The sequence below is a fragment of the Somniosus microcephalus genome, chromosome 27, assembly GCF_052327205.1.
Source record: "Somniosus microcephalus isolate GS21.2 chromosome 27, FLI_Smic_1.0, whole genome shotgun sequence".
Lineage (NCBI taxonomy): Eukaryota > Metazoa > Chordata > Chondrichthyes > Squaliformes > Somniosidae > Somniosus > Somniosus microcephalus.
Genome location: NC_141013.1, coordinates 22,144,447 through 22,172,050, shown reverse-complemented (window position 1 = coordinate 22,172,050; position 27,604 = coordinate 22,144,447). Strand labels below are relative to the sequence as shown.

General features: G+C 44.0%; 1 protein-coding gene across 2 annotated transcripts in view; it reads right to left on the bottom strand.

The window, feature by feature from the left end:
* Positions 1–25,679, bottom strand: part of nnt2 (nicotinamide nucleotide transhydrogenase 2) — a 95,109-nt gene extending 69,430 nt beyond the window's left edge. Inside the window, exons 1-5 of one of the 2 annotated variants that reach the window (XM_085968677.1) lie at positions 25,428–25,679; positions 20,704–20,897; positions 8,507–8,736; positions 4,774–4,991; positions 2,440–2,527 (exon numbers count right to left, since the gene is read on the bottom strand). In XM_085968677.1, coding sequence (XP_085824803.1) covers positions 2,440–2,527; positions 4,774–4,991; positions 8,507–8,736; positions 20,704–20,842 — 675 coding nt within the window. In that variant the 5' untranslated portion in view covers positions 20,843–20,897; positions 25,428–25,679. Of the gene's footprint in view, positions 1–2,439; positions 2,528–4,773; positions 4,992–8,506; positions 8,737–20,703; positions 20,898–25,273; positions 25,369–25,427 lie in introns of those variants that run through there. The other variant, XM_085968678.1, reaches the window with a different exon arrangement.
* Positions 25,680–27,604: the final 1,925 nt, after the last annotated feature.

Genomic DNA, 27,604 nt, shown 5'->3' with positions numbered 1-27,604 from the left:
CCTTTAATACGGAGAAAATAAAAAATGCACAACACAGAAATTAAATGGACATTAAAATCTAAAGCCTTCACCACCAACTACAGGAAACTCTTTTTTATCCGGCACCGACGGGACCGGCGTGGTGCCAGTTTATCAAAAAGTCCGGATTACAGAGAGGTATAGTAAAAGGTACGAGAGCCCCGTACACGGCCACAGATCCAGGCGTCCCTGTTGCATGGCAACAGGTGCAGGAACCCCGGCCACAGATCCAGGCGTCCCTGTTGCATAGCAGCAAGTGCAGGAACCCCAGTTACACGGCCACAGATCCAGGAATGGCCACTAATATGAAGTAAAACTTACCTGAACATACTCCTGAATTTTTCCGGTTAACAGAGATTTCCGGTTATTTAGGTGCCGGTAAATCGAGAGTTTCCTGTAACTGGAAGCCCCAAGGTTTCAATCACAAGCCTGCCCATCACTAAAAACTGATCAGCTGTAACGAGCTTATTCAGTGTTCAGCCAGTCTAGAAGATCTTTCAATGGGGAGGTGCTCCTCCACAGTGAAAGAGGGGGGATATCTGACATTGAACACATCCCCCAACACCTTTTCACCCAATAATCTAACTACAGATGTAAACATCCATGGCTTGCACAAAACAAATAAAGGAACGTGTACATATCCTTTGAATCCTTTCATCCTTGTTCTTTTAATGCCAATTTTTCCAAAGCAGTTGTTACCATTTCCCTGGTAATCCAGTAATTATCATCCCACAATGCTGGTTGGATATTCAAAATCAACTTCCAATCTGAATACAAGCTCTACTGGGGAAGCCCTTAAAAACTAAGAGCTTTGCTGCAAACTGCAGTATAATACCACCAAGGTATCAAGTATGTGGGGGGGGGGAAATTGGATCCCGCACCTTTTGGGGTGTTACTTTTAGCACCCCAGAAAAGTTAGTGCCCCCCGCACCCAAAATTCAATGGTAGCACCCCAAGCAGGATACTACTGGAAGCGCTCCCCCTCCCTCTTGGGGTGCTACCATGGAATATCGCAGTGCTACGTGCAGCAGCGCCACACACGCCGGCACGTAGCACCGCGGTACTGCAGGCCTTCCTCCCCTGATTAAAGGGGAGGGGCCTAACGCAGCGTGCACCGGGGCTCTGCTGGACCACCGGGGAGCGGGGTGCCGGCAAAACAGCCCGGCACTCAAAAGCAGTGCCTGGCTGACGGCTCGCCAGTGGGGGCAGGTGCTGGCAGGCAGCCCCCAACAAAATGGCCGCCCGGCACCTGCCCTTTAATCAGCACCGCCCCAGTAGCAAGAACGCCACCCTGACCCTGTCGGACATGGCGTCCGGTGGCAGGTCAGAGGACGTGAGCCAAGTTTGCGGCTGGGGCGCTGCGCACAGCGATGACGTCATCGCCGGAGGCACAGCGCCTCGGGGCGCTACCGGATACCGCCGCCAACCTCCCACTCAATTTGGCAGGAGGCGTTAGCGGCGCCACGTCCGGGCGCTAGTTGCTTTTTGCGACCCAAGGCACTAACGGGAGGCACAAAGCAACCGAATTTTCCCCCCGTGGTCTAATGAATAGAAGCAGTAAAAAGTGCCTTGTAAATATAAAGAGTCTTCTATAGGGATTAAAAAAAAGAAAATTACGAATGATGGAAGTCGGAAATCAAAACGTTAAATATTGAAAATCTGCCCGTCAGCATCTGAAAGAGAAAAGACAGGTTGATGCCTTGGGGTACAGGTTTACAACCAGAAATGGTGCCTGACACTTGACTTTTTTTTCCTGTCAGATGCAGATCGACCCGCTGAGCATCTCCAGCGTTTTCCTTCATCTGAACAAAGGTCAGCAAATTTCTGACACTTTTTCTAAGCTTTTGAACTTCAGAAAATACACGTCAGACAGTGCTTCAACACTGAAGGTTATTGCAAAGTTGTGGCGATGCGAGTAAGGCTTTACAAATGTGTAAACATTCTGATTGTTAATGATATCTAACATGAGGGTCTAGCTTCTAGATTGCTTAACCCTAAGAGAGCTGGTTACATTTGGCATACAAACTGTACGCAGTTCCTCTTTATTCAGCAGGGAAGTTGGCCACAACCTTTCAGTTAATTAACTCAAGGGTAACCAGAGCTGGGAAGAAAAAGTCTGAATATGCTGGAAGTACTGAAGTCTAACCCATGCAGTAAATGCAGTATAATTTTACCATCATTAACAGTCTCCAGCACAATGAATACTGATGGCAGCTAATGAGAGCCATCATTTTAGATTTAAAAATGTGCTTCAGGAGGATTCATTTTCTGGGGCAGGAATGTATGATTACACTATGGTGCTTCTACAAGGGTGAAGGAGAGTGTATAATAGGACTGGAGTTTAGCAACAATTCGACATTACGAGATCATGGTTACACTGAATTATAAATTCCATAGCACTGTTTACTAAACAGTTTTTACCTTTGCAGGAGGCACTTTCCCAGCAGCTGTTATCTGACCTGTGAAAAATCTACCGAAATGGTTAGCTGCCAGCACAACAGACTTGTACCTGAAAAAAAAAATACATTTGAGAGCATTTTTAATAAGAAACCGATAGTTAATGCAAATTAAGACACCAACAGATCACATTTATGTAGCGCCTTTAATGTAGAAATCCCTGTATAATGCTTTACAGAGTTAGGAGAAATGACCCGAAAGTTTGGGTGAAGAGGCTTTTAAAAGTAGAGAGAGGAGCATAGAGACTTAGGGAAGGAGTTCCAGAGATCAGAGCAAAGGCAATTGAAGGCTCTGCCCCCAATGGTCAGCACGGTCACTCTATATACAAGCAGACAGCTGTACTTAAAATTATAAGAACATGCATCACACTAATGTGCAAATAATTTAATAAAAATATATTCCATGCAACATTGTACTGAAGGAGGATACATTTTTTCCTGAAGACTACAACCCTATTGATGGCTGTAAACATTCTCGCTGGTCTCACTCATTGTCCGAATACATAGGCATAGACAAAGCACAAAGAAGACAATTCTACATTCCAATCTATGCTTGGGCATATATACTGACATGAATCAGTCATTCATGAAAGAAAGACTTATGAAATAATACTGAGCGGCCTACGGGTGGCGCTGTCCAGGGAGAGTATAAATACTCGGGCACGGGCCCAGCTTGTGCAGGACATTCTTAACAGGAACTGGTGAAGGACACAACTAGACCTCCATGTTGTAAAACAGTTGATTAAAGCTTTGTTTAACGCTTAGACCAAGTGCCTTGTAGTTTTCTTACATCATATACTATAATTAATTACTAGCACCTCTTATGTTCAGTATTTTTTTATTTGGTAATTCTTCAAAGGTATGCCTAAAGAGGTTGGTTTAAATTTTTTCTTGGGATGTGAGTGACACTGGCAAGACAGCATTTCTTTCCCACCCTGAGTTGCCCCGAGGACATTAAGAGTCAACCATGTTGGGTGGGATAGAAGCCACATATAGGCCAGACCAGATAGGAGGGAGGGGGAATAACAAAGGCCCCATTCTATGAAGGATATTAATGAACTAATTAGGTTTTTACAATAATCCAGCAGCTTGCATGGTTACACTGACTACACTTCAAAAAAAACTTAATTGGCCGTAAAGCGCTTTCGGACATCTGGTTGTCGTGAAAGGCACTATATAAATGCAAGTCTTTCTTTTCTGGTGCCAGCCCACAAATCACCAGATTTATTGAATTCAATTTCACAAATTGCCATGATGGGATTCGAACCCTTGACCTCTAAATTTCTAATCCAGTATCATAACCACTACACCGCCATACCTTAAGAACAAGATCCAGAATCACTTTACAAAGCTAAGTACAGATGAGGGAGAGGGAGACCATTCTGCCCATCTAAGTCATCCTTCCATAGAAAGCTAGGGTTCATCACCGAACCCCCCATATTAGCACCCAACTTCATTTTGAATGATTCCAGAAGTTTTTTGCTCCCACTACCATACCAGAAGACCACTGCTTGAAGAAATGCTTCCTGATTCAGTCCTGTGAACTTGCAGTTTATTCATTTGTACCCAAGCCCTCTTCTCCTAGAATCATGGTTTAACTTTAAATATTGTTCCAGATTAACCTTTTCTATTCTACTTTGTAATTTACATACATCAATAAGGTCCCCTTTTTTCCACAGCTGAAGAGCACAAGTTTTTCTCATAACGAAGTCCTCTGACACGAGTTATTAATCTTGTGGCCCTTCTCTGCACTGTTTCCCAAGGCTTAGATATTAACTCCTGTGAATTGGCATCCAGAACCAAATCGAGTACTAAAGGCACACCTAACCAAAGCTAAATACAACTTCAGCATGATGGCTTCAAATTTATACCCTGTTGATTTAGCAATGTAGCTCAGCATTCTGCTTGCTTTGTTGTCTGCTGTTTGCAATGACGAGACATAGAATGTGCTGCATCAACTCTCACTCTCCACATCTCTCAGCTTTACCCACCATTTACTGAGTACACATCACCAATGTTTTCTTCCAAAGTCCAAACCCTTGCCCCTGTCGTTATTGAATTTCCTCTGCCCCAGTTCTTCCCAATTGCAAGTTTCCTCTCAATCCTTCTGTAGTTCCTGAGCTGCCTCATCAGACTCACTCCCTCCCCCTTTAGTTCAGTATCATCCAACAGTAGGGGCCCCAAGCACTGGTCACTGGGGCACTTGTGTTAATGGGATTACAAATGTGAATGCATTCCAACGGCTATAAAAACTAGTTCAAAACCCAATTTCATTCATGAAAAAAAATGTTGGTTATACCCTGCTATGTTAGCCATGGAACTAAGAGCATCATATCCCTGAGCTATAGTAACTCGAGGGACCTGGTCCATAGCCAGAACAGAGGCCTTGCGCTGAGCAAGTTTATTCATGAGAGCGGAGTTCTGGGCCGGATAGATAAAACTGACAAGAGTCGCGCTCTCCTTTAGTAGGTCTGCTTCATGTGCTCCCAGTGTGTTATTGAAGACCGGAGGCCTGACCTGCAAACAGATTTAGAAAATATGTATTTAATTATTAACACTTGAAACTGTTCCAAAAGTAACACACATTCCATCAGACAGAAACACTGCAAACAAGAAACAAAATTGACAATCACATTTGAATTTGGTGGGCCGGTTTGAAAAGTCTTACGGGGGAACAATTACAACTCGCATTTATATATATAATTTAATGTAAAGAAATATCTATAGCACGTCATGGGGGAGGGAGTGCCTCAGGCATTGAGCAAACATTGGGGAGGTGTCCAATGAACTGGGATATTGAGAATATTTGCATGCAACTGGGATTTGCATACACTCGAGTTCCAACCCAGTAGGCTAGCCTGCATCTAACGTGTCACTGAGATTTAGTTTGGCCAGACTATTGAACCCAATCAAGTTTTTTGCTCTAAGAGACCTTTTTGAATGCTATTTTGTGAAGTATTCAATTGAGAAGTGGCATGCAGCCATGTAGTTTAAAGAGGAAGAAAAATCCTCCCCACTTTTTACAGAAGAAAATAATAGTCTTACCAGAAATTTCTTTTAACTTTTTTTTTTGAAAAAGATTCTTTTTAACTTAAGTAGTTTCTCCCTCCCTGCTGCTAGGACACTCCAATGACATAATTATTAGGGAGTATCAGAGGGTACTCTTGACCAGAAACTTAACTGGACCAGCCACATAAATACTGTTGCAGCAAGAGCAGGTCAGAGGCTAAGTATTCTGCGGCGAGTGTCTCACCTCCTGACTTCCCAAAGCCTTTCCACCATCTACAAGACACAAGTAAGGAGTGTGATGGAATAATCTCCACTTGCCTGGATGAGTGCAGCTGAAACCACACTCAAGAAGCTCAACACCATCCAGGACAAAGCAGCCCGCTTGATTGGCACCCCATCCACCACCTTAAACATTCACTCCCTCCATCACCGGCGTACCGCGGCTGCAGTGTGTACCATCAACAAGATGCACTGCAGCAACTCGCCAAGGCCTCTTCGGCAGCACCTCTCAAACCCGCGACCTCTTCCAGCTAGATGGACAAGGGCAGCAGGCGCATGGGAACACCACCACCTCTAAGTTCCCCTCCAACACACATAACATCCTGACTTAAAAGTATATCGCCGATCCTTCATCGTCGCTGGGTCAAAATCCTGGAATTCCCTCCTACCCAACAGCACTGTGGAAGTACCTTCACCACACGGACTGCAGCGGTTCAAGGCGACGGCTCATAACCACCTTCTCAAGAGCAATTAGGGATGGGCAATAAATGCTGGCCTTGCCAGCGACGCCACATCCCATGAACAAATTTTAAAAAAGGAACTACATTGCCAGCAGCAGGGAATGGATGGTCACATCCAACTGGCCTCTGAGCCACTGTAAGCCATCTGATCCTGAGAAAGCACATTACAAGTTGGGATTGTAGATTTCCCAGGGTGTAGCGTTGTGTCCGAGCAAGAAGCTATCGGGCCATCTTGAAGCTGAGCAACCTCATGTTTGCTGTGGAGCGCCTGTGGGACTATATTCTGCTATAAAAAGTGGGGAGAACTTGAACAACAAGTTCTCTTGTTTGACTTTCCTTCCCTTTCAGACATTTTGTCCTGTTCAGAAATGTAATCCTAGAGCTAAAAACATTTTAATGGTTTGCTTTATTTAAAATGATTAACTTTGATGGGTAGATAATAATTCATATTCTTGTTGCCATTTTAGAACGCTTTACCAAGTGATTACAATAATTAGATACTACACAGGGATTCAATACAAACTATTTTGGATACGGATCTTGGCTTCCATACAAAGTCATTCATTGAGTTCCGCGGTTCAGTTGAAGATGTATCATGCAATTATTAAAAAATGACCACGAGGAGTTTTTTTTTTCAAGTATGCAATACTTGTGTGGATGAACAAATGAAAAGGTTCTTTACCATTTTTAATTAATTATTATTGTACGGAGGCTTATTCTGCTAACTACAATTTAAATCTTCATTCCCATCACTTTAGTTCTCCTTAAGAAGTTACCAAAATTGTCCCAAACACCCACTGATCCTCGCTGAACTGCATTGGCTTCCCAGTATCCTCAAATACAAAATTCTTATTTTTTTTAAATTCACTTTATGACCTTACCCCTCCCCATCTCTATAAACGTGCTCCAGCCCTACAACACGCCCGACCCCCGAACTCTCTGTTCCTTTGGCGGGCTTTGCCAATGTTTAGTTTTGCCAGTTCTCAGGTGCTGCTAGGTGGAGCATCACCACGGCAACAGACCATTCCGTAGCAGTGGATATTACCACAGCACCATTACAGGTTGAACGTTCAAAATCTTTCAACCTCGGGACCGAGGCCGAGCCGGCTTTTTGTGTTTTTCCGGACTTCGGAACTTGTTTCTGATGTTCGGAGTCCGGACATATCGCAACCTGGGCTCGGGCGTTTCCGGACTTCGGACATCAGAAACACGTCCCAAGTCCGGAAATGCCTGGGCCGCTCCCGTGTAGCGCTGACGTGTTTCTCCGCCCCTCCCCTTCTGTTAAAGGGGAGGGATGCTGCGAGCTCTGCAGAGCATGCGATGGCCCACACTAGGCCACCAGGGCGGCGTGGTGCCGTGGCCGCAGCCTGGCCCAAACACTTAGTGGAGCTGTGCAGATTAAGGAGGATAAAACACAACACTAGAGTTTTATTGCATCGCTCGCATTTTTCATAGGAATTTTCAAAAGAAGACAACAAAAGTTAATGGCTTTTTGAAGTACAGGTTGAGCGTCCAAAATCCGGAGTTCTGGATTCCAGACGACCCTGCCACCAATCGTCCTGGAATCCGGATTCCGGAACTCTGGATTTTGGACGCTCAACCTGTCTCACTCCACTCACAGTTGGCAGAAGGGACACTTCCATCAGATGGCCTGTGTGAAGTCTCCTTCTATCTCCTGCTGAATGCTTCATTACCACTGTCGTTGTTTCATACCTTGCAGCACAGGTGAGATGTAATGAAACGGATCACTAAAACAATTGGCAGATTTAAGTATAAGGTAGCATAGGCACTAAAATCTGCAACAAAGGAGTTGCGAAGGGAAACTTAACTATTGCTTTTCAGAAGACATCGCTTTTTCCCCTCACCCACTGCTTTGCTTCTATCTCACATGTTGCATTATTTTTTAAGTTGGTGTCTGAGCTGCAAACCTCAAATCAACACCATATTGGCTGAAAGGTGGTCCTTGTGCAGGCTGCAATAGATTCCTCGTAATATGGCTTCTCCACAACACAGTAACACCTGGCTTAGATTATTATGCGGAGTATTGTGTATAGAAGTAAACTTTTAAAACTTGAAAGTTTAAGTTCCCCAAGCAAGCTTCCTTCTAAAAACATAGTACACAAATGTTAAAATTCTGCTAAAGGCACATCAAATTAACGTTGCAGAAAATAATCGGCAAAGAAAACTTTTGAAGTACATGCATAATCTCTCTCAGCGCTATTTGCTTTGTGAAAATATTTTAGGCATGTTTACTCTTCATTAGTTCCGAGGTAGGGTATATACCTTCAGAATAATATCTGATCCAAAAACATCTTTTGTCTCATTAACAATGGCTCCAGCTTCTCGATACTGGTCATCGGAGAAGTTGGCACCTTCGCCAGCTGTTGTCTCCACTTTCACAGTGAATCCCTGTTTGACAAGGGCTTGGACTCCGGCAGGGGACACGGCCACCCTTTTCTCATTCTTATAAATCTCCTTAGGAATGCCAACAACCAAATCTTTGTAACGGATGCCTACATAAAGTAACGGAAACAATTTCAGTTAAAAAAAATATTGTAGCAATATCAAAGCCATGTTGCAAAGGGTCCTCAACCTCTGCAAGTGTTTTCATAATGAACCAGAAACTTTCCACTCAGCTGCAGGTCATTGGGTCAAAATTTAATGATCAGTTTTCTGGAATGATGGTGGATAATGCATCAGGTAGAGCAATCACAACTGGGTCATTAAAAGACATTTTTGAATAAACAGTGATGGTATATATCTTAAAAATTGATTAAAAACCATAATTGTACATTAAAAACAAAAAATTCTGGAAACAGTCAGCAGTATCTGAGGTAGGTAGGTGGGGAGGGTTAACATTTCAGGCCGATTACCTTTCGTCAGAACTACAAGATGTGACAGATGAACAGCTTGTAAGCAGGCACGGAGCCAGGGGAAAGAAAAAAGAGAGAGGTCTGTAATTGGGTGGAGGGCAGATGATTAAGTGGCAAAAGTGATGACAGTGCAAGGCAAAAAGAGAGACGACGATGAGAGAAATTACCGAAACAAAAGATGTGTCCAGAGTATGCGTGAATGATCACAGCAGAATAGTAAAAGAGGAGGGAAACAGAGAATCTGGTAAAGCGGAGAAGGTTTCCATGGTCCAGGAATGTGGCGGACGAAAGGCAGGTAGACCCCCAGGGGTGTGGATCACCCGCTTGCCGTGTACCGATAGGGGATCCGCATCTGCATCTCAGGCCTCAGTCCACACCTCCCTGACCTGTCCTACATTATCAGCACCTGCTGTCTGAAATTGTTAAAATGAATTATAAGGCAAGAAGGCTGTAAAGTGCCTCGTAATGAGGTGCTCTCCCTCCAGCTTATGTTGAGCTTCATTGGAACAGTGTACGAGGCCAAGGATATAGAGGTCAGCGTGGGAGTGGAACAGAGAATTAAAGTGGCAAGCGACCGGAAGCTCAGGGTCACGCTTGCGGACTGAACGGAGGTGTTCAGCAAAGCGATCACCCAATCTGCGTTTGGTCTCCCCAATGCAGAGGAGACTGCATTGTGGTCAGTGAATACAGTATAGTAAGTTGGACAGTAGCACAAGTAAATCGCTGTCTCAACCGCAAGGAGTGTTTGGGGCCCCGGACGGTGGAAAGGGAGGAGGTGAAAGGGCAGGTGTTGCATCTCCTGTGCTTGCAGAGGAAAAAGGAGGACATTATGGAAGCTCTGGTGTGGCAGGTGATATCGTCCGAGCAGATGCAACAGAAAGGGAGAAACTGGGAGAAGGGAATGAAGTTTTTACAGGAAGCAGTCTGGGAAGAAGTATAATCAAGGTAGCTACTGGCGTAAGTGCGCTCATAGCAGATATCAGTGGACAATCTAGCCCCAGAGATAGAGAGAGAAGTTGAGAAAGAGAAGGGAAAAGTCAGAGATGGACCACATGAAGGTACGGGAAGAGTGGAAGTTAGAAGCAAAATTAATAAAATTCTCTAGCTCAGGCAGAGAGCAGGAAGCAGCTCTGGCACAGTCATCTACGTACCTGAAGAATAGATCAGGGAGGGGACCCGGGTAGAACTGGAACAAAGAATGCGCAACAAAGACAGGCATAGCTAGGACCCATGCGAATTCCCAGAGCGACACCTTTTATTTGGAGGAAGTGAGTGGAGTTAAAAGAAAAGTTGTTCAATGTGAGAACAAGTTTAGCCAGGCTGAGTGGTGGTGGAGAGAGACAAGTTGGGGAATGCCCACAGGCCGTCCTGGTAGGGGATGGACGTGTAGAGAGACTATACGACCAGAGTGAAAAGGAGGCAGTTAAGGCGAGGAAATTGGAGATGGTTAAAGTGGCGGAGGGAGTCAGAAGAGTCGTGGATACAGGTGGGTAGGAATTGCACAAGTGGAGAAAAAAAATGGAGTCAAGGCAAGAGGAAATATGTTCTGTGAGGCAGAAGCAGGCTGAAAAGACACTCGTGTTTGTGGATATTGGGGAGGATGTAGAAGTCGACTGTGCGGAGCTGGGTGACTATGAGGTTGGAGGCTGTGAGGGGAAGATCTCCAGAGGAAATAAGGTCAGTGATGCTCTTGGAGATGCTGACTTGATCTCAGTAGTGGGGTCAGAGTCCAGGGGGAGGTTGGCATTCAGCCTCAACAAGTTAGAGGTCCTTTAGCCAAACAGCAACAGCACCTCCCTCGTTAGCAGGTTTAATGATGTCAGGATTGGACCCGAGAGAATGGAGTGCTGCAAGTTCAGAGGGAGATAGATTTGATCGAGTGGGCGGAGCGGAGAAACTAACACGGCTGATGTCACGCCGGCAGTTCTCAACGAAAGGATCGAGAGCGGGTAAGAGGCCAGAGTGAGGGGTCCAGGTGGAACGAGAACGCTGAAGACAGGAGAAAGGGGCCATTGTACGGAGAGAAGCCTCCTGGCCAAAAAAGTTGGCACGGTGACGAAACAGATCAGCATCATGTACAGCTCGAAATTGATTGAGGCGAGGGCGTAAGGGGACGAATTTACGATCGGACGGTTCGTTCGGGGTCAGAAAGGGGAAGGTCAGAGGGGATAGTGCGAAGGGTGACAAGAGGTGAGATTAGATGGAGGAATGGGCCCAGAAGAAATGAAGGGAAAGGAGGATCAGGAGAAGCGCTGGCAGCCAAGAATTGTTGAAGCCTGTGACCTGTCAGAGAGCAGAACTTCAAGGTGGAAGAGATCATTGTGCAACATTAGTTACCATCCAACAACATAGCCAAGTTAGGTAAAGAGCTTACAGTAAATTCTATATTGTAAGGATCGCAAAATTACACATTTTCCCCAAAAGAAAGGAGAGATATTGGACAGCTTGAAGGAATATTGGGCCAAAGGGATTTTAAAAATCAAAACCCCAGGAAGATTTGGCTGGTTTAAAAGGCATGTTCAGACTTGCGAAAGGCTGTGACACAGGGGAGGTGGGGTGGGCCCCCGAGTTTGGATATTGGACAGTCTGGGAATGTTCTGGGCCACCTCAGCCTTTACATAAAGACAATAAAACCTGTTCCCGCCGAAAATCGCAGAGCCAAAGTACATGAATAAAACAGTACAGGCCCACAGCAACACAAAGGAAAGAACATAGCCCAACAGGATACAACAATCAAACAGCAGTCCAAAACCAAAGAGATTGACAAACGTTCTACATTTTTAATCTAGTTTTAGGGCAATCCCGAAACCAGTTAAAGGCCAATTAAAGTTAAATGGGCCATCCCTGAAGCTCGTTAAAACCTATTAAAAATAACGAGCCCGCCCAAAATCTAACAAGATTAGCAGGTTTCGTTTTAGTATAAACTAAAGACCTGTCTGCAGAAGAAGTCAGTTCGTTCGATGAGTTCAATCAGTACAGTTCAGGCAGAGAATTGAAACAGCAGTCAGTGAATTGAAGTCAGCAGTACAGTTCGGACAGACACAGAAAAAGGCACAGCTCATTCGAAAGACATCAGCCTCGGGACAACAGAAGGAGAACGGAAGGAATCGCAGCAACCAAGGGCCCCACGAAACAAACCACCAACAATATTACCAACAACTAGGTAATATTGGGCCACCGCGACCAACAAGAAACCAACTCGGAAGAAACCGAAGATCTGCAAGTTTTTTCCCCACTCTACAAACTATTCCTGCGTTTGGTGAGCATTTCCTGGTCCTCTGGAATTCAACCTAGTTAGGATAGTGGGGTCGGAAGGGTAAGGGATTTTTGTCTATTGTCATTCTCCCTCGCATATTCCGAAGTGTTCCCCCTTTTAGAGTGATAAGATTTATTGTGTTGTGTATATTTTCTTGTCTCAAATAAAATCCAAGTTCTTTTCACCAACTCAGTTGTCTGCGGCAATTTCATTACAACCCCCAAATAAGTCCAGGTCTAGAACCAAGGGAGTGGGAGTGATTCGAACCGCTCAGGGAGTCAGAGGCAAAGCTGACCACACACACCACCCCTTACAATATCAACTGTTATCAACGTACTCTCAATTCAGAGAGATAGAGAGAGTGCACACCCTGTTGTATAGACAACAATGAGACTGCAGTCTAATCAAAAGATTAGGATAATGAAAGGGTAAGTGTCAAACTTGAGCAGTCTGCAATTATCTGAAGTCAAATTTAGCACACACCCATGCGTTTGCTTTTGATTTAATCATTTGCTTGTGGGCTTCTTTCAGTTTTTGATCAGTATTTTAGTCTGTGACGTCTCACGAGGCGCATTATTTTCTTCTGAATCAGAATATCAACAAAAAGATACAAGGGGATTAAAATTTGTCTGTGCCCATTTTGGGCCCAGGATCAGCACGGCATGCCTCAACCGGGAGTCGGGAGTGCTGTGCAACTGGGAGGAGTGCCCCTGCTCCTCCTGGCTCCACAGGAATTTTAAAATAACTTACCTGTTCAGAGGCAGCCGGTTCCTAGGCTGAATCCACATCAGGGAAACCTGAACGTGGCAGGTCCAGTGTCTGCTCAGCTCAGGGTTCTCTCAGAAGGGTCCTAAAAACAGGCGTTACGCCGCCCATTAGCAAATGCAAGACACTTAATGCCTGTTTGGCATCAGACGTTTTTCCGGGGTCCTTGGGCACAGGGCATAGCCCTGCAAAATTGGTCATTTTTGCTCCTGTTTTCCACCCAGAAAATTGGCACAATGATGACAAAGTACCACCCCAAAGTATCTTAAAATCCTAACAAAATAGTATCCCCTATTTTTAATCCACTCCAACATTAAATGATTTATTATACCATAGTCAATATTTAAACATTTAGTTGTGTTATACCCATCACCTTTTAGTAATACTTTCCTTTTGGTTAGGTTTCCCTGCATTGGATGCCCCCAACATTTTCAATCCATTTTGCTGGTGTCAGCTGACTTTTTGTTCATTATTTCTAAACAATGCCAAATCAGTTCAAACCCTCAAAAGGTCAGGATGAAATTGTGCAGTGCCCTGGTCAGTTAACATCTGAAATACTGCGTGCAGTCCTGGCCACCATGGCCTACTGGTCACTGTGACACAAGGAGACGATTCATGTCCTCGAAACATTGCAGTGCGGAACAATGGGGCTAACCCTGGGGTCAGAGAATAGACTACATGGAACAATCTGATAAGCTTCAGCTGCCAAGAAGAGACATCCCAGGGAGGTCCTTCTAGATGCATATGAAACGTAATAGGATAGAGAAAGTAAACCCGAAACAATAATTTCAGATACACTAGGGCAGCAGGTCTAGAGGGACAACTGGTTCAGAGTTGTGTTAAGACAAATTTAGGAGCGATGTCAATGTATTTCTTTACACAGAGGGTGATTTATGATCAGCTGGTACAGGTTGCTAGGATGAGTGGCTCAGACTAGGACACTGGACATTCAGAAAATTTGTTGCTGTAGTGGGAAAGCAAGAGGGTCCGTATCCTGGAACGCGAAGATCAAATGGGCTTGTCAAAATGTAACTTGATGATCTTGTCCTCAATAATGCTTTTGCGCCTGCTGCTGGGAGGGTCACCAGGCCAGCCTAGATTGACTTGGTATCTGATTGTCTCTAACTCTTTGTAGGGAATCATCATCCATCATTGCAGGGTTACGGACAAAAAGTGAAGATGTGGGACTAAGCACAACTGCTCTTCCAAAGGGCCAGCACAGGCATGACGGGCCGAATGGCTTCCTTCTGCGCTGTAAGCTTCGATGATTCTATCATTTGGCATCTTCCTGAATGCAGCCAAGCAGAGATCAGGAAATCACATGGGTGTGACCTTGCACTCTACCACGGAACAACACACAGGTATACTGTGGCCCTGTGCCATCAGGTCACCCCAATCATTTAAAAAAATTAACAGAAATTAACTGATTACAATACTGATTTATGTTTGCTCAACAGGAGTGCGTGCTGCAGCATAAAGTAATAGTCAAGTAACATTGACCTAGGGATTTGCAGATATAAACAACTAAGTAGTATCAGATAACACTACCAATGGAGCTGAAGACTGAATAGGATTACACAGTCTTAATATCAGAAAGTTGTTATTTTCCCCACAGAACAGCAGTATATTTGTGTTGCTCCATGATGTGGGAGGATGTCACAGTCAATCACGCCATCCTTCTGCAGTGCCTCTCGTTGTTCAGCTCAGTGGACCTGCCCTCGCTTGGTTCCACGCTCACCTATCCAAACATAATCAGAGCATCTCCAGAAATGGCTTCTCTTCCCGCTCCCACACCATTCATTCTGGAGTTCCCCAAGGATCTATCGTTGGCCCGTTCCTCTTCTACTTGCTGCTTCACGGCAGCATCATCTGTAGACATTGGATCAATGCCCACATGTATGTTGATGAATCCCAGCTCTACCTCTCCTCCACCACCTCCGTGTTGTCAGACTGATTGTCGGATATCCACTCTTGGATGAGCCTCCAGTTAAACAATGGATCCACTCTTGGATGAGTCAGTCATAACGGCACAGGAGGAGGCCATTCGGCCCATCGGGTCCGTGCTGGCTCTCTGTAGAGCAATCCAGTCAGTTCCATTCCCCCGCTCTATCCCCGTAGCCCTGCAAGTTTATTTCCCTCAATTGCCTATCCAGTCTCCCCTTGAAAACATTGAGTGTCTCCGCTTCCACCACTTTCATCGGCAGCAAGTTCCAGGTCCTCACCACTCGCTGCATAAAAAAGTTTTTCCTCACGTTCCCCCCTGTATCTCTTGCCCAAAACCTTAAATCTGTGTCCCCTAGTCCTTGTACCATCAACTAGTGGGAACAGCCTTTCCCCGTCTAGCCTATCCAAACCCATCATAATCTTGTACACCTCTATCAAATCACCCCTCAACCTCCTTTGCTCTAATGAAAACAAATCCAGCTTCTCCAACCTGTCCTTGTAGCTAAGATCCCCCATCCCCAGAACCATTTTGTTAAATCTCCTCTGCACCCTCTCAAGGGCCTTCTCATCTTTCCTAAAGTGTGGTGACCAGAACTGGACGCAATACTCCAGTTGTGGCCTAACCAGCACTTTATAAAGGTTCAGCAAAACTTCTCTACTTTTGTACTCAAAACCTCTATTTATGATATCCAAGATCCCATATGCTTTGCTAACCACTCTCTCAATACATCCTGCCATCTTCAGGGACCTATGCACATTAACTCCCAGGTCCCTCTGTCCCTGCACACTCTTTAAAACTGTGCCATTAAGTGTATATTGCCTCTCCGTTCCTTCTGTCAAAATGCATCACCTCACACTTCTCTACATTAAGTTCCATCTGCCAATTCTGCTAGCCTTTCTATGTCCTGTTGTAGTCGATTGGTATCATCCAGTTATAGAATGGGACGACCAAAGCCATCGTCTCCAGCCCCCACCACAAACTGTACCCTAGCCACGGATTCCATATCCCCCCCACCACAAACTGTACCCTAGCCAGGGATTCCATATCCCCCCCACCACAAACTGTACCCTAGCCACGGATTCCATATCCCCCCCACCACAAACTGTACCCTAGCCACGGATTCCATATCCCCCCCACCACAAACTGTACCCTAGCCACGGATTCCATATCCCCCCCACCACAAACTGTACCCTAGCCACGGATTCCATAGTCCCCCCAAGCCATTCTCTCAGGCTGAAACAGACTATTTACAACCTTGACATCCTATTCAGCCTTGAGTTGAGCTTCCGACGCCATTATCCTCTCCATCGCAAAGACTGTTACATTGCCCATCTGCTGAAACCCTCATCCATGCCCGTCACCTCCAGATTCAACTATTCAAATGCTCTCATGGCTCGCCTTCCTCCGTAAACATTCGCTCATCCAAAACTCTGCTGCGCATATCCTATTCCGCACATCCATCACTGCTGTGCTCACTGACCTACATTGGCACTCAATCCTCAAAGTCGTTATTTTCCATACAGAACAATTTAAAATTCTCATTCTTGTTTTATAGCCCTTCAAAGCCTCACCCCTCTCAATCTCCATAACCTCCTCCTGCCCTACAACCCCCACTCCCCAAACTCTCCATATCTCTGATTTCAGCCTCTTCTGTATCCTCCTCTCCCTTCACCCCTCAATTGGCACCGTGCCTTCAGCCATCCAGGTCCCATGCACTGCAATTTGCTCCCTAAACCCCTCTGCCTCGCCACCTCCTGGCCCATGTTTTTGGTCACACCTCCCGATATCTCCGTTTTTGACTTGGTGCCCATTTTTGTCTGATCACGCCTCTGTGAAACACTTTGGGACGCTTTTCTACGTGAATTATGCTATATAAATGCAAGTTGCTGTCGTCGTCAAGAATCAACAATGTAGATTAGGGTCACCTAGATGTCAGATTGGGCAAGGTTGGCAGGTTCCTTTTTGTCCTAGTGCCAGCCCACAGATTACCAGATTTATTGATTTTCTTCGCTCTCGGGATATGGGAGTCACTGGCAAGGCCCATCCTAGTTGCCCCGGAGAAAGTGGTGGTGGGCTTTCTCCTTGAACTGCTGCACTGGCTTGCTAGGCCACTTCAGAGGGCATTCAAGAGTGAGACACATCGGTGTGGGACTGGAGTCACATACAGGCTAAGGGCAATGATGGCAGGTTTCCTGCCAGCAGGATATTAGTGAATCAATTGGGTTTTTAAAACAATCCAAAAGCTTCATGGTCACTTTCACTGATGATGTTTCTTTATTTCTAGATTTTAAAATCTGAATTCAAATTCTCAAACTACCATGGTGGAATTTGAACTTTCGTTCTCTGTATTATTAGTCCAGGCCTCTGGATTACTAGTTCAGTAACATAACCACTAACACTAACACAACCTTACGGGTTGCTTGTCCAGTACTATTACCCCTACACTACCGTATCAGCAGATAAAGTTATAAAAAGCTAGATGCCTACAGAGGTGGATTGATAGTTTTATGTCGTTGGACTTCTAACCAGACAATCAGGAGTTCAAATTCCACTCTGGTGTTTGAACACGCCAATTAACTTGCAAAGCTTGCCAAATGACATACGGTAGGGCTAAATGGAGCAGCGCAGTACTCCGTGACAAGAGGGTTGGAGAGACAGGAGACCCAGTCCTTTTCCATGGAATGAATGATGTTGCCCTTTAGTTGATTTTGGAGTGATATTGATAGTAGCACATACCATGCTTGTCTGGCAGATACAGCAAAAAACAAACGGATGGCAGCAATAGAAGAATGAAAGGGGAGAGAGAGATGCTCAGTACTGTATATTATGTGGATTCTGGTTAGGATAATATCCCAAACCATTGTTTTTTTCAGATGTTGATTTACCTGCTCTACATTCCACCAATTTTTATTTCCGATTTATCGACATTTAAGGTTTTTTTCATTGGTGCAGGGACTTAATTGAAAGTGTCCAACATTTTTATTAACAGTAAATTCCCATTTTGCTGTGCTATTTACAATGGGGTTGATTTTCGTGGAGCCGTCAGGCGGGGTTTCAGGTGTGTGGGGGGTGGAATCCCGATTTCAAGGGTACCGACACCATCCCACCCAAAACCCCACTCCACACAACTTTCAGAGGTGGCGGGTACCTGTACTGGGACCCGCCGAAACCAGGCGGGAAGGGATTAGTGCCAATTAACTGCCTGTTAATAGGTAGTTAACAGGCAGTTTTTAGCCTAATCCCTATTTTGAGGGGTGTCGTGTGGGATTCCCGACGGCTCCAAACCACGCCAGGTTAGAGCAGGCGGGCCGTCGGGTTGAAGGAGTTGGAGGGGTCGCGATGTCAGCGCTCAGGTGAGTGATGGGTGCATGAGTGCAAAGGTAAGTGTGTTTGGTGTGTCTAAAGTGTGTAAAGAACTTTTACTTACCTGTACTTACCTTAACAGCCTTTCTTCCTGTAGCCGTCGGGAGCCCATCACTCAGCCGGAACTTAAAGCTGAATGGCTGCGATCTGTGAAAAGTGACAGCCTTCAGCTTTGAGTGCTGCTGACAGTTCTAACTGAGTCTGTGCAGAATGACTCATGCTAGAACTGAGACTGTCAGTGTTTCACAGCTTCAAACAGCTGTGAGACACTGATATTTCATCTGTCGAGAACTCGACAGATGAAATTTCAGTCTGTGACGTCACCTGTTGCCGGGTGGCCCTTAATTGGCCTACTGAGCCCGCTGGGCGGACTCAACAAGGTCAATCAAGGGAAAATCGCGCGGATTGGCCGGACGTCGATGTAGGCGGGACTACAACCCGAAAGTTGTAGTCCCGCCTTCTTCCCGACAGCTTCGGGAAAATCGACCCTAATGTCGTAATTCAAATTCATGGATAATTTAAAAAAAAATTTTTTTAAGTGCTCACCAATCCACGATTTTCCACCCATCAAAGTAAGCGTCTGAAAATTGTAGGCCGACGAGGGCAGAAGCAGACAACCCTGCCTTTATTTCCATTTTCCATGCATAATTAAATGGGTAAAGGCTTGAATTTCCTAAACCAATTGTCAGTTTTGGTGTTGAACAACAGCTTCAGTCAATGGTTGACACGGTGTCGCTTTTAGCAGTAGCAGTTGGGATACACAGGACTTCGAACGCGATCTTTGGGCCAGATTAAATTTTCTAAAACTTTAAACTATCTGATGTCTGGAGCCTGCCTGAGCAACGTGTAAAGAAAATCTTCAATAAGCACAGCTTTTAAAAAACACACGCACAATTGATGTTTACGGCATACAAATATTTTGTCTCATAATTGCAAGTTAAGAATTGTGTTGGGATTTCCGTCAAAACTTTAAAAATATATTCTGCAATTGTACATTGTTTCCGTGAATTGAAATAATGTATCATTTTAAAATTGTCACTAAGAAGAAAGAGAAGGGTTAGGTGAAATGTCTTTATGTTGGAGCTTGGAATGCTTTAAGACATTGACAAGTGCATCTTTTTAAAAAAAGGAAAATTTGTTCAATATTCGAAGCAGTGGAAGATAGAGGGCTATGGGGAGAAAGAAGGCCCATCACCACCTCCTTAGGCTAACTATGGGTGGGTAATAGATGCCAGCCTTGCCAGTGATGTCCACATCCCGAGAATGAATTTAAAAAAAAAATCTATGGTTAATAATTTTGGTTCTACCAAAAAGCTGGAACAGACACGATGGGGTGAATCTTTATGTGTTGTAAACTTCTGTGGTTCTATTTTGCCTCTTGACCATAGAACGAATAAGGCAGTACAGCAATTAACTAGGTTATATTTGTCTGGTGCAATTTGATCAACACATTGAAGTTACTCTAGGTACTGGAACAAAGACACTGCTTCTCTGCACAGGCTCTATATGAGCATTAGGTACAGCTCAACTGTTCCCCTATTATTGCACATATGCTGGTTTCACATATCGTGCCTTTATTGGCAGGGACGCTGTCTCAAGTTCTAGATATTATAAACAGCTGCTGAAACACTGCCCAACATGGGCCTAGGAAAGGCTGGCCAGTTAATGTTAGAGCTACAGCAAGGTGGATTTTCATTATTTTTACCTGTATAACCCCTTCAAGAAATGAGAACATGTACAACATAACAAATCAAACTTAAAGAATACCACGGTTTCTTTTACACAAAGCTAGATAAGTTCAAGATGGCTAAATTACATTCACCTTTATTTGACCTTTTCTAAAGTATTGATTATACATGACTAGCACATGTGAAACAATGTTGAGACTTCATGTTAATAAATTAAAACATAATAAGTATATTTTTGTTCATATACTAAAGTTAAAACGAAGTACAAGCTGATTCAACAGTTAGGTCAGTATTGCAACAGCTATACATAATCACGATTCCTCATATCCATCAGACCACCTATATTAATTGTTTAACACATGCAAAACTTTATGATTTTCCTGAGCTTGCACGAATAGAATGGACTGGATTACGTTGTGGGCACTTGAGGGTAACAAGCAAAATGTCACTGGATGGTTAAGGTAACAGTCAGGAGGTCTTAAAGGATCTGAAATAAGAACTCACATGTACTTATAAGCAACTCACTCTTCATGGTGAGATATGTAACAAACTACAGGTGAACGAATAAAAAAAAAACCACAAATGTTTACCTTTAACTGCTTGCTGGTTCCACAAAGCTCGGTAAGTTCTAAAATAACGTTTGCAAGGCGTTCGCTTAACTGTTACAGCTGGTACACTGTGGAGCAACGGTAAAGAGCAGCACATCGCACCACGGAATAAACTGGCCATGGTGAATAGTGGGCCAGGATTATTGTTCTTTCCTTATTTTACAAATTAAGCCACCCTAGAGAGGAGAAAAAAAACACTTACAATGAGGATAATGGAAAAACCAGCCTTCCCATAAAGCCAGCTACAGATGGTTAAATGAACACCATCTTCTTTTTGACCTGGCATCACGACACTGCTACTAGTAAGACTCCTGTGACATCACAGATTGTTAAAAGCACGGACTGGTTGTGAACAGTAACGTTTCTTTTAGCTAATGTGAAATTCAGGGACCTATGACTGAAAAGGTGTGGTGCCAAGTTCTAATAACATGAGGTGGATCAAATCCACCATCTGAAGTTTAAAGGTTGTCATTCTGCTACTCTAATTAAAAGACTGCAGAATGAATTCGCCAATCCCACGCTCAATGGGAGCACGGGTCAGGGATAGGACCACGACAGCGTACCACCTATTCTCTGAGCGGCATGGCCTTCAAGCAGAAATTCTTACTGGGAATGCAGTAACAATGAATTTACCCCTTTATTAATTAGGTCTATGAATTATTATAAGGAGTTGATTGCGAAGTTCACGAAACTGATCCTGATCAGAGTGCAATAAGCTACTGTAATAGGCTAAAGCATAACTAGTATGTGGGGAAAAGGAATTTCTTATGGTCAGTGTGAGGCTGACTGTGCAATTCATAAGCAATAAAAGATCTTCTGGCACTAGTGCATGTGGAAGGAAGATAAGAGTTCAAAAGAAGGGAAAGTGAACTGCTCATAAACATATAATAGTAAATATATGGCTTATTGATATGATAGTTGAGAGAATGAATTTTAATACTGTGATGTGTAAACAATGATATTTCTGAGGCTAACTAATTTCTGTATATCTATCAACATGGATATCACCCAGTGCCCTCTGTAGTCACTATTATATCCAACCTCCCCCATATTTGTTACTACTGCAAAGCTGTTGTCACCAACTGCCTCGACTCGTTCTTTCGTCTTTACTGATGTTTCAGCTCTTTTGGGTTGGAGCTTCTTCCATTATACACTATTGTCTCTCCTACCTTTGAATGTCAAATTCCTCCATTTTCCCCATTGTCAACTATTGTCCTTAATTCAATGCTGCTTTTTCCAAGTACCTTCCTGTTGCCTCCTCCACACTTGACCACTTCACCCCAAATATTGCACCACTATTAACTCCATCCCCAACCACATCTATGGAATAAATATGTTTTTTTTTAAGTACTACAGTCCAGATCTATTGGAGGTCTGCAAATCTTTTCTAGTTAATTATGCAAGCTGTGACAATTCAATGTTATATTGCATTATTTATTCTGAGTTTTATTGCTACAATAGTTCTACAGACAGTCTTAGTTATAATTTATCAGGGACAAAGCATACAGAAAAAATGGACATGAATGTGGCCCAAGTCACAATATTCACAGCATTGCTAAAGAAATATATTTCTACATTTCTGCTGTTGGACAAATATTACTGTCAAAATGTAATAAGATAAATGGTTAAAGAAAATGATCCACCAAAGTAAACTGTATGGATAAATATACCTACAGCTCACTGGCATATTTTATCCTCTAATGCGAATGTTTGTGAAAAATCTGGAGGAGTACAGGAAACTTTGTGATATCCGGCACCGACGGGACCGAGCTGTTGCCGTCCCATCAAAACTGCCGGACAAACCAGCGCTAATGTTAAAACATACGGAAGCTTTTGAGCTCCGTATCTGGCAACAAACCCACAGCTTCTAAACAGTCGGCCGTAGCTTGCAAGCGTCTCTGTAGCTAAGCAACAGCTTTAGCTAGACCTTGCAGAGCCTGACTAGTGGAAAAAAAGCAACGAAAAGAAAAAAAACTTACTGAACCGACTCCTGAATTTTGCCGGTGGCTCGAGCATTCCGGACAGTTAACCTCCGGATAAACCAAAGTTTCCTGTACAAAGTATGAAACCTGCTAGCGAAAGGGAGGACCCAGTGTTTGTTATACATGTTTAGAACACTGTACTTTCACCTCTGGGGCTTGGAATTCAGACAGGTTAGGAGCTCTAACTATAAAAAGGTTTTACATGACATGAGCTTGGGCAGTCTCAGTCTAGTTCTTAGCAAGCTAATCAATGTGGCAGATTTCAGCACTGGAGAATGCAACATTTTCTCACTTTGGAAATCTTAGTTTCAAGCATTTTGAAACAAACAAAAAGGAAGTGGGAGAGCTTTGGAAGGGCAAAGAGAAGATAGAACAGCAGTTTATCAGTGTGCAGAAATAAAACATTTCCCACTAGAAATGAATGCATTATTCAGGTTTCAGGGCAAAACCAATGGCCCAGAAATTCGGGTCCCAATGCGTGAGTACGGACGGAGGACCCGATGGAAGTGCCGGAATCTTGCATGCACTACGCATGCGCGGGAAACCGGCATTTCCGATCCTCTGAACCAAGGGGTTCAGAGGTCGAACGCGTGCACGCAGGAGTCTGCGCATGCGCGTTGAACTTCTTTTTTCAGGTTTGCCCGTGCGTGAAGGCCTCCACTTTTTACACTTGAAAAAAGCAGACGTAAGGACTTAATTTTAAAAGGTAAGTGGTCTAATAATTAGAATTAGAATTTTTTTCCACAGGTTTATTATTTTTAAAGACTTTACAGTAAAGTAAGTGTATTTTTAGCCCCGATTTTTTATAAAATTATTTTTTTCAAAAATTTAATTTATTGTTTAAAACAGTTATTTAAAGTTATTTATAGTTCATTTACATAGTGTGATTTTTTTTAAATGTTATTTCAAGTTTAAGTACTGTTTTGGGCGCCCGGAGTTTATGAGTTTGACAGTTCTTACTGTCAAACTCATGAATGAACTTTTGCATCCTCCGATTGGTTGCCCCGTGCTCACGTGATCCCAGCCGACGCATTGCACTAAGTACGTCACTGGGTCACGCAAGCACAGCGCGCCAGGAGCTGAACCGGGCCAGACAGGAAATCCACACAGGCCCAGGCTTCAACTGTCGGCGCGCTAGGTAAGTGTAGCTCGGGGGCTTGCACCCGCGGGAAGCCCCCGACACGAATTTCTGGGCCATTATCTTTTGCAGCTTCAGCACCTCCAGAAATTGGAGGGACTGCTTTCCTGCAAATAGCAGGGAGTTAGGAGCATCCAGGCACAGAACTGCAAGGGAGTGAAACATCCTCATCTGTGTGTTATTAAAAAATCAGTTGATTGTTACTCCACAAGTAATGCTGATTGTAAGAATGCACAGTACCACAGAAAGAATCGATAACAAAATCGATAACAAATCCTGACAATCATAAACCAATACTACTACTTTTGTGTGATATCATAAAACAATGGTTTCAAACAAGAAAAAAACTAGAGCGTGACCATAATATTCAGAAGTGGCTAAGAACAACAATATGTGAACAGGAAGAAGATGGGCATATAAAAATTCAGAGTTGAAATTAATAGTTTGAATTGCTGGCACAGGTTATTTATATGTGCACATTTTTAAACAACTAGTACTGTATTACCATTCATTCTGATTCTTTGTTTTCAAACACAAAAGAGTGATTGGTTTGAAAGCTTTTGTCACAATACACTAGAATACATCAAAATATCTGCAGTGAGGTGGTCATGTGGCCTGAGTATGCTCTATCAGAGTCCATGTGTGCTTATTCCACTGGGAACTTTGCACCACTTGATCCAGTTCTTTTTAAGACAAATGTCTTTCTCCAACCTTTCACCTAAATAAGAAAATCTGGGCTGGGCTGGGCTGGGCTGGAGCTGTGCTATTAATATTTTATCTAACCCTAATTACTCTTCTCAAGAGATGTGGATTCAGTTCACAAATTGATTCTAAGTGAACACCCTTTTCTGGGACTCTGTTCCAAATGAAACTTTTTCTTTTAAAGGTAGAGATATTAAATATATGGCCTAGATTTTCTACTTGTGGGCAACATATGGGCGAAAATCTAGTCAGATGACCTTTGCTCGTATGAATGAAGCAGCTTTTTCCAGTACTATTGCTTTGCAAATGATCGTTCCATAATTTAGGCTTTGCTACTTGTTTAAATTATTCTGAACGGAACCGGGTACAACTTGGTGACAGTGCACACAGTTCCGGTCAAACTAGAGGCCAAAGTGAGCAACGGCAACGGGTGGCAATGGCACTAAAGGACAGAGAGAAGGGCAAATGGAGGAGGAAAAAAACCAAGTGCAGTAACGGTTCGTCCTTAATCCACATTAAAAAAAAACATTTCGACCCAAATCTCCCCCTGATCATTGTGGGCTGCAGCACACGGTAGATATATAAATAAAAAATGAAAGGGAGCTGCATTAAAAGGAAGACAAAGAGGCAACACAGGCCAAGAGAGAAACCAGAGTGTCACTGTCAGCATTCAAATCATATTTGCAATATGTAAACAAAAAAAATATTTTGCTAAGGCTACTGGACTAACCCCACACACCAAAAAACTCCTCAGTAACCTTCAGGTTTCCTCTTGGATCGATCCTGGTAACCAGGCCATTGGTCGCAGCCGAGAGAGAGGAGAGAGCCGGCGGCCCGGCCTCACACACACAAACTACACGTTCACTATTTTGTATAAAACGAACCTGGATCTGGGAGCGAAGATGTGAGTAGGCCGATCCGGGCGGCGTATCCCCGAACCCTGCAGGGAGAGGGAGGTTTCTCCACTGCACCGTCTGTGTGACCTTCACTCACGTCAGACGCCGGTCGCCCCTTCGCTTTCCATAAATAACCCTCATGTGATTCGGCGGCAGGAAGGCTGCGAGTTGGCGGCGGAACCCGGCACTGCCAGCACAATCTGCGAGCATGAACAGGGACCTCCAACCACTGGCTAATCCCTGCCTGCGCTCCCCATTCTCAATCGCTTCTAATCCGTCTGCTCTCTTCACCTATTAACCTGGCTGCACGGACTGCATCCCAAGGTGCTCAGTTTTCCCCTCCCACCAAACGCTGAACAGCTTTCCCATTTACTGGCTTTCTTTCACTTCACTGTTGTCAATGTCAAAGCAAACTGTACAGAAGGGCACGGGAGCAGAGAACGAGTGAAAGAGAAAGTCATTTAGTGAAACGATAAGACGGGGGAGTGGGACTGAGAGCTGAAGTGCTCTTTTTTTTGCACGGGCTCGATGGGCCGAATGGCCTCCTTCTCTGCTGTAACCATTCGATGATTCTAGTCCCCTTTTTTCTCTCTCTCTGTGTCAGCTGTGGCTCAGTTGGTCGCATCCTCCGAGTCAGAAGGTTGTGGGTTCAAGTCCCACTCCGGAGATTTGAGTGCAACATCCTTCCTAAAGTGCGGTGCCCACAATTGGACATAATACCCCAGCTCGGGCAGAACCAATGTTTTATACAGGCTCATCATAATTTCCACACTTTTGTACACTGTACCTCTATTTATGAAGCCCAGGATCCCATAAGTCTTTTTAAGTGCTTTCTCAACCTGCCCTGCCACCTTTAACGATTTGTCCACATATACCCCCAGGTCTCTTTGTGCGTGCACCCCCTTTAGGATTATACCATTTAGTTTATATGTCCTCTCCTCATTCTTTAATATGTTAAATTTCATCTGCCACATGTCCGCCTATTTCACTAGCCTGTCTATGTCTTCCTGAAGTCTATCACTCATCTCCTCACTGTTCACTATAATTCCAAGTTTTGTGTCATCTGCAAATTTTGAAATTGTGCCCTGTACACCCACGTCCAAGTCATTAATATATATCAAGAAAAGCAGTGGTCCTAGAACCGACCCCTGGGGAACACCACTGTATACGTTCCTCTAGTCCGTAAAACAACCATTCACCACTACTCTCTATTTCCTGTCACTTAGCCAATTCCATATGCATGCTGCCACTGTCCCTTTTATTCCATGGCTACAACTTTGCTGGCAAGCTTATTATGTGGCACTTTGTCGAACACCTTTTTGGAAGTCCATGTACACTACGTCAACTGCATTACCCTCATCAACCCTCTCTGTTACCTCATCAAAAAACTCGATCAAGTTGGTTAATCACGATTTGCTTTTAACAAATCTGTGCTGGCTTTCCTTAATTAATCACACCTATCCAAGTGACTGTTAATTTTGTCCCTGATTACAGTTTCTAAAAACGTCCCCACTACCGAGGTTAAACTGACCGGCCTGTAGTTGCTGGGTTTATCTTTACACCCTTTTTTGAACAATGGTGTTACATTTGCAATTCTCCAGTCCTCTGGCACCACCCCCGTAATCTAAGGAGGATTGGAATATTATGACCAGTACCTCCACAATTTCCGCCCTCAATTCCCTCAGCATCCTAGGCTGCATCCCATCCGTTCCTGGTAAATTAATCTACTTTAATTACAGCCAGCCTTTCTAATACCACTTTATCAATTTTTATACTATCAAGTGTCTCCACTACCTCCTCCTTCACTATGTCTCTGGCAGCATCCTCTTCCTTGGTGAAGACAGATGCAAAGTACTCATTTAGTTCCTCAGCCATACCCTCTGCCTCCATGCATAGGTCTCCTTTTTTGGTCCCTAGTCAGCCCCACCCCTCCTCTTACTACCCTTTTACTATTTATATGCCTATAGAAGACTTTTGGATTACCTTTTTATGTTGGCTGCCATTCTATTCTCATACCCTCTCATTACCCTTCTTATTTCCTTTTTCACTTCTCCTCTGACCTTTCTGTATATAGCCTGATTCTCAGATATATTTGCAACCTGACATCTGTCATACCTGCTCTTTTTCTGCATCATCATATTCTCTATCTGTTTCGTCATCCAGGG